The 6,455-nt window shown below is 65.9% G+C and overlaps 1 protein-coding gene across 3 annotated transcripts; it reads right to left on the bottom strand.

Moving 5' to 3' along the window:
• Positions 1 to 843: 843 nt before the first annotated feature.
• On the bottom strand, positions 844 to 3,910 carry LOC131093656 (GRAM domain-containing protein 2A-like). 3 transcript variants are annotated; one of them, XM_058040920.1, is made up of 12 exons: positions 3,827 to 3,910; positions 3,327 to 3,489; positions 3,164 to 3,239; positions 2,802 to 2,975; positions 2,612 to 2,710; positions 2,415 to 2,486; positions 2,279 to 2,338; positions 1,972 to 2,035; positions 1,737 to 1,838; positions 1,532 to 1,634; positions 1,232 to 1,339; positions 844 to 1,166 (listed from the first exon to the last, which is right to left on the bottom strand). In XM_058040920.1, the coding sequence occupies exons 2-12, from the start codon at positions 3,431 to 3,433 to the stop codon at positions 1,151 to 1,153; spliced, it is 981 nt and encodes a 326-aa protein (XP_057896903.1). In that variant the 5' UTR covers positions 3,434 to 3,489; positions 3,827 to 3,910; the 3' UTR covers positions 844 to 1,150. The 3 variants fall into 3 exon arrangements, with proteins under 3 accessions (XP_057896903.1, XP_057896902.1, XP_057896904.1); XM_058040919.1 differs by having other exon boundaries at positions 3,327 to 3,526; positions 3,827 to 3,906; XM_058040921.1 differs by having other exon boundaries at positions 3,327 to 3,520; positions 3,827 to 3,903.
• Positions 3,911 to 6,455: the final 2,545 nt, after the last annotated feature.

The following is a 6,455-nucleotide window of genomic DNA, read 5'->3' as shown; positions in this document are numbered from 1 at the left end:
ACCCCCTCCCTGGGCACCTCTCCAGTGGGGTACACCCCTGTGCCCACAGCCCTGTGCCTTGTTCCAGGCTGCTGCTGGAAGGCCCCCCCGGGCTGGTGCTGTGGGGCAGGGCTGCTCCGTGGGGCTGAGCAGCAGGATGAGGAGAGCAAGGATCCCTGAGCTTGGCATCTCCCACTGCCGCTGCCCCAGGCCTGGAGCTGAGCTGTGGGTCTGAGGAAGGGATGGCCCAGGAAATGACACAGAGAAAGGAGCTGTCCGTGCCTCAGTTTCCCCATCTTGGTGCTTGGGGGAAGCCCCACGGCCCCTTAGCTGGCCTAGAAAGGGATTAAGCTCCAGGGCTTTGGGCTGGTGGATTATTTTGTGGGGTGCAGGTTCTGCTCTGCCTCCACTCTGCTCTCATCCCCAGTTTATGCTCAGAACCTGTGGGAACCCATTGTCCCCACCGTGTACCTGTGACCCTACACCTTCTGGCAGGCGAGCCCTGTCCTAGGGAAGGAGCAGGGTAACAGCCAGGGCCTGGCCAGCTGCAGGGCCCTGGGGCTCCCTGGTGCCCCCCACTGTCCCCTTCCCCTCTGCCTCCCATTGTCAACAGCAGCCAGTGCCCCAGGGGGCTGCTCAGGGTCTTCTGCCACTCCCTGGACCCCTGGGACATCAGCACCTGGAGCTGCCTCCCTACACCAGCCAGAGTCAAAGCTCTGGGTCCTGCTGTGTCCTGGTCTGTTTTGGGAATCAGGGGGTGCATGGGGAACTAGTTCATGCTCATCCTGTGGCATCTGGCCCAGCAAATAATAAGTATTAAAATAATACAGATTTTTATTAATCTTTATTAACAAAATATTCTGTTCTCTGTGCCCCTGTCTTGCCTGGGGCTTGACCCTCTCTCCCTCTGGCAGGGGGAGGGCTGGCTGGGGGTTGCTGCTGACTCCAGCCCCCCTTCCCTACTCTCTGCCCTGCCAGGAGCTCCCTGGGTCTCTTCTGCTGCTGCTCAGGGTGGGCAGACAGGGAGATGGAGCCTCTCAGCCCGTGGGCTCCCCAGGCATCGTGGGGAGCTGGAAGGCACTTGGTGACAGAGCCACCCCGAGAGGCCAAGGACGGGCTCAGAGCAGCCCCTGAGCCCCGGCTGCAGCGCTGCTGATGGTCCTCAGTGGCCTCACGTTCTCTTGGACCTGGGGTGAGGCGGGGTGAGGAGGAGCCTGTGCTGGGGACAGGGCCCCCCATGTCCCCCACTCACTGCGGTGACAGGTTGAGGCGCGGGCCAGCCCCCGCGAAGGACAGCTGCTGCTCCAGCTCCGCGATGCGCAGCCCGATGTACCCCGAGGACAGCAGCAAGGCCACCATGCTGGGGACAGGCCAGCGTCAGCCAGCGGGCACAGGGTGGCACACGGGGCAGGAGCAGGGCCGGGACAGGCCCCCGTGTGCTCGCCCTGGGGATGGGGGTCTGAGGGGAACTGCGGGGACCCTGGCCTGTCCGTGGAGAGGCCGTGTCAGTGGGGATGGGGAGCGGGGCTGGGAGCAGGTGCTGGGGACTCACAGCAGCAGGTAGATGGTGATGATGATGTTGAGAGAGCTCAGCTGGGGGTTTATCCGGGACCAAAGTGCAGTGACCCAGGCCCAGAGCACGGCGTGGGCTCTCCCTGCCAGGACAAGGCAGGTTAGTGGCACTGAGGGTCCGTGCTCGGCTCTGCCAGGGTGTAAACCCCCAGGATCATCCCCCCATCCCGAGCCCCCTGACCCACCCCAGAGGCCGCGTTTCTCTGCTGCGGGCACCCATCTGGGAATCAGCAGGGCCACCTCGCCATCCTCATCCTCTGCCTGCCTTGATCTTGGGTTGGGCTCATCTGTGGGTGACCAGAAGACACTCGATGAAAGCCCCAGGGAGGGGTCTGTGTGTCCTGGGGCCACACGGGGCCACAGAGTGCTGATCCTGCACTCCCTGGAGCTGTGGTCAGGGGGGCAAGGGCCACCGCTCACCCAGCGATCCGGGGAGGCTGTTGGGCTCAGGGGTGCTCTGCTCCAGGGCTGACTGGCTCGAGATCTGAAAGAGGACAAGCCTCAGTCACCATGTGTGTCCCCAAGGCATGGGGACATGGGCAGGACCTGATGGGACCTGTGTCACCCACACCAAGGGAGGGTCCTGGGGTCCGTGCTGCCTCGGGCTGGGGCTTTTCATGTTCCCCCCCTCATCTTCCCAGCCACTGCACCCAACCCACTCCATCCAGGGGTCTGGGACCACCCCTTCTCCTGTTGTACCCTCCTGCCCTCCATTCCCTGGCCTTACCTGAGACTTCCCAAAGGTTTCCTCGGAGCTCACTGAGTCTCGAGGGCTCTGGCCGCTGCCCTGGACAAGGAGAGATGAAGGGAGGTGCCCTGCAATGGATGGATGGAGCCCCCCTGCCCATCCAGTCCCCGCGTACCTGCAGGTGTTTGCACACCGACCTCAGGAGCTGGTACGTGGCCTCTCGCTGGCGCAGCGACACAAAGAGGAACTGCCGGGGAGCGAGAGGGGGATTTGTGCCAGAGCTGCCCCTCGGTCACGGCCCAGAGCCCGCGGGGACCGAGACACTCCAGACAGCCCCAGGTGAGACTGCCCCCGCACTGGCCCCGCTCTCACCTTCTCCCCCTTGGCCGTGCGGATGCTGATTGCGTTGGGCACCAGCAGCGCCGTGTTGGTCTTTTTGAGGGCTGAGATGGAGGCGACAGGGACCACGGCCTGTGCCGGGGGACAGGCTGTGTCAGCGAGTTCCCGGCTGCCACCCGTGCCCCTGCCTGCACAGCTGGCCCCACGCCCGCTGCAGCCCCACCTTGATGTCCTTGAGCAGAAGGTTGGAGTGGAAGCAGATGTGGCGGGAGGACACGTAGAGGCGGCCGTGGTAGGGCATTTCTCTCTGCCAGGCGCAGGAGAAGCAGCCCAGCAGCACGTCCTGCTCGGCGAGCTCCCCGAAGGCCCGGCGGTAGCTGCTGTCCTGCTTGCTCAGCTGCGGGAGGGCGGGGGTCGGTGCTCGGGGCCGGCCCTGGCACCGCGGGCATCCTGCAGCCCCTCGCTCCACGTCTGCCACGGCACCGGGACGAGCCCTCCCTCGGCCCCCGCCCCAAGAGTGTCCAGCCGAGCCCATGGGGCTGGGGCTGGGGTCCTGCTCGTCAGCTCCGGTAGCCCAAGACTCACCGAGGGGGATGGGGGTCCCTGCCTGCCCGCAGCCTCCTGCTCCGTCTCCTTGCAGGAGGACTCATAGGTCCTGGATCTGGAAGGAGGCATCGGAGGGGGTGACTCGAGGGGTGGGATGTGGGGCTGGGGTGCGGGATGTGACCCCATGAGGGGCAGCACCCACCTGGTGAGCTTGGGCTGCTCCCGCTGGGCGCTTCCCTTCTCCTCCGTGCTCCGCCACTGCTTCTCCCCCAGCACCTCCCGCCTGCCGCGCCTCAGCTTCCCCGGCATCAGCGATGAGTCCGACAGCCGGGGGAGAGGGGGCGGCTTGTGGGAACAACCTGTTCCTGCAGCACGGCAGATCCCAGTGTCACCAACCTCTCACTCCACCGGGGAGGACACAGGGACACGGCTCAGGCCACGCCGGGACCGGGACAGCAGAGCTCGGCCTGCCTCATGACCCGTCCCATGGTATCCCGTGCTGGCTGCGACCCCCGAGGGCAGCGGGGTGACGGGGAAGGGGTGACCCCTGTACGGGCGGGTGACGGGGAAAGCGATCCCCGCACCGGGGCTGGGGGCGGGAGTGCGTGGCCAGTCTGGCTGCAGAGGGGACGGGAAGGCGGCTGCGACCCCAGACCCACGCGCGGCCCCAGAACCCCGGCCCGGGCCGGCCCCGCGCGGTACCTGCCGGGGGCACAGCGGTTCCTGTGGGGGCACACGTCCCGTCGGAGCTGTCCCGCTCTCGCTGCTTCCAGCGCCGTTCCTGCTCCGCTGCCACCTCCTCCTCCTCCTCCTCCTCCCGAGGAAGGGCAGCGGGCGGGGCCGCGGCAGGTTCGCAGGGAGCGGCCGGGGCAGCCCCAGCCCGAGACACCCCGGGGCTGCGCGGGGTGAGCCCGGCCCGGCCCCGGGGAGTGCGGGACCAGCCAGCCCCCCCAAAGAGCGGCAAACGCGCCCCAGCCCCAGCAGCGCTGAGAGCCAGCGGGGCACAGCCCCAGTCCTACGGCACGCTGAGATTTCACAGGGGGCACCCCGCAATCCATGGGCACCCCGCAATCTCGGGACATCCCGCAGTGCCGGGACACCGCACGGCAGCGTCCGCCCGGTGCCCGCTCCCCTCCCTCCTGCCCCAAGGCCGGGCGGCGCTGGGGGCACGGCCGCCCCTCGCCCGGGGGTCTCCGCCAGACTGGCACCCCCAGAGGGAGGTGGGCAGCGGGCACGGCCGGGCCGGGGGCGCCGCGCAGAGCCGGGACCGCGCCCCCGCCGCGGGCCCTGGGCAGGGGCGAAGGCCGCGGAGCCAGCCCGGCTCGGGCCCTGCTCTCTGACCGAGGCTGATAAGGCCCTGCCCGCGGCGGGGAACCGCCATAAAGCCGGGCCGGCCCGGGGGGCTGCACCCGCCCGGCCCGAGGGGCTGCACCCGCCCGGCCCGAGGGGCTGCACCCGCCCGGCCCGAGGGGCTGCACCCGCCCGGCCCGAGGGGCTGCACCCGCCCGGCCCGGCTCCCGCCCCATCCGCCTGCGTCCCGTTCCATTCCCGCACACCGGGCACACTCGGGGTGTCGCTCCCTGCCCGTGGCCGCACCCTGTCACCCCCCCAGCCCCCTGCAGCCCCCTCACCCCACACTCGTGTCCTCGGTGCACTCACGACCCCACAGCCCCCGGGCAGGGGCTCTGTGCCAGCCCAGCCAGGGGCACACACGGAGCTGAGTGTGCGGGAACAGGGCACGGACAGGGGCCAGAGAGAAACCATGCCGTGGAGCCAGGCTGGCACAGCTGGGCCTGCTCACCTGGACAGGAGAAGGCTCCAGGGACACCTCAGAGCCCCTTTTGGGGCCTGAAGGGGCTCCAGGAGAGCTGCAGAGGGACTGGGGACAAGGCCTGCAGGGACAGGACACAGGGAATGGCTCCCACTGCCAGAGGGCAGGGCTGGGTGGGAGATTGGGAATCAGGAATTGTGGAATCCATCCCTGGAATGGATTTCCCAGAGCAGCTGGGGCTGCCCCTGGATCCCTGGCAGTGCCCAAGGCCAGGCTGGACAGGGCTGGGAGCAGCCTGGGACAGTGGGAGGTGTCCCTGCCATGGCAGGGGTGGCACTGGATGGGCTCTGAGGTCCCTCCCAGCCCAAACCATCCCAGGCGTTATGGAATAACCCCGGCACCGTCCTGCTCACACCCAGTGTGCACACAGCACAGCCCTGCACATGTGGGGGGCACACACAGGTATGGACACACACACAGAGTGTCACACTCACAGTCACACAGACATAGACACACACAGTGTCTCACACACACACACACACACACACACACACACACACACAGACACACAGTGTCTCTCTCACACACACACACACAGTGTCACACACTCACAGTCACACAGCCACACACAGCGTCACACACTCACACACAGACACACACACACACACAGTGTCACACACTCACAGACACACAGCCACACACAGTGTCACACACTCACAGACACACACAGTGTCACACACAGACACACAGACACACAGGGTCACACACACACACACACACACAGTGTCACACACACACAGACACACACAGTGTCTCTCTCACACACACACACACACACAGTGTCACACACACACACACACACACACAGTGTCACACACACACAGTGTCACACACACAGTGTCACACACACAGTGTCACACACTCACACACACAGTGTCACACACACACACAGGGTCACACACACAGACACACACACACAGTGTCACACACACACACAGTGTCACACACACACACAGGGTCACACACACAGACACACACACACAGTGTCACACACTCACACAGTGTCACACACACACACACTCACACACACACACACACACACACACTGTCACACACTCACACAGTGTCACACACACACACTCACACACACACACATACACACAGTGTCACACACACACAGTGTCACACACACAGTGTCACACTCTCACACACACAGTGTCACACACACACACAGGGTCACACACAGAGACACACACACAGGGTCACACACAGAGACACACACACAGTGTCACACACACACAGTGTCACACACACAGTGTCACACACTCACACACACAGTGTCACACACACACAGGGTCACACACACAGACACACACACACAGTGTCACGCACACAGCGTCACACACACACTCACTCCCCACCAGTCCCCGCCCCCTCTGCGCACGGCGCACCCCCATTGGCTGTCCCATCTCGGGGGCGGGGCCGCGCGCAGGGACCAATCCCCTGTCCCCAGCGCTGCGCGCGCTCCGTCCCGCGCGGGGCCGCCATGGCCGCCCCTGC

This window comes from Melospiza georgiana, chromosome 26 (assembly GCF_028018845.1).
Source record: "Melospiza georgiana isolate bMelGeo1 chromosome 26, bMelGeo1.pri, whole genome shotgun sequence".
NCBI lineage: Eukaryota > Metazoa > Chordata > Aves > Passeriformes > Passerellidae > Melospiza > Melospiza georgiana.
Note: the sequence above shows the minus strand (reverse complement) of the source record. Positions and strands in the feature narration are given on the sequence as shown.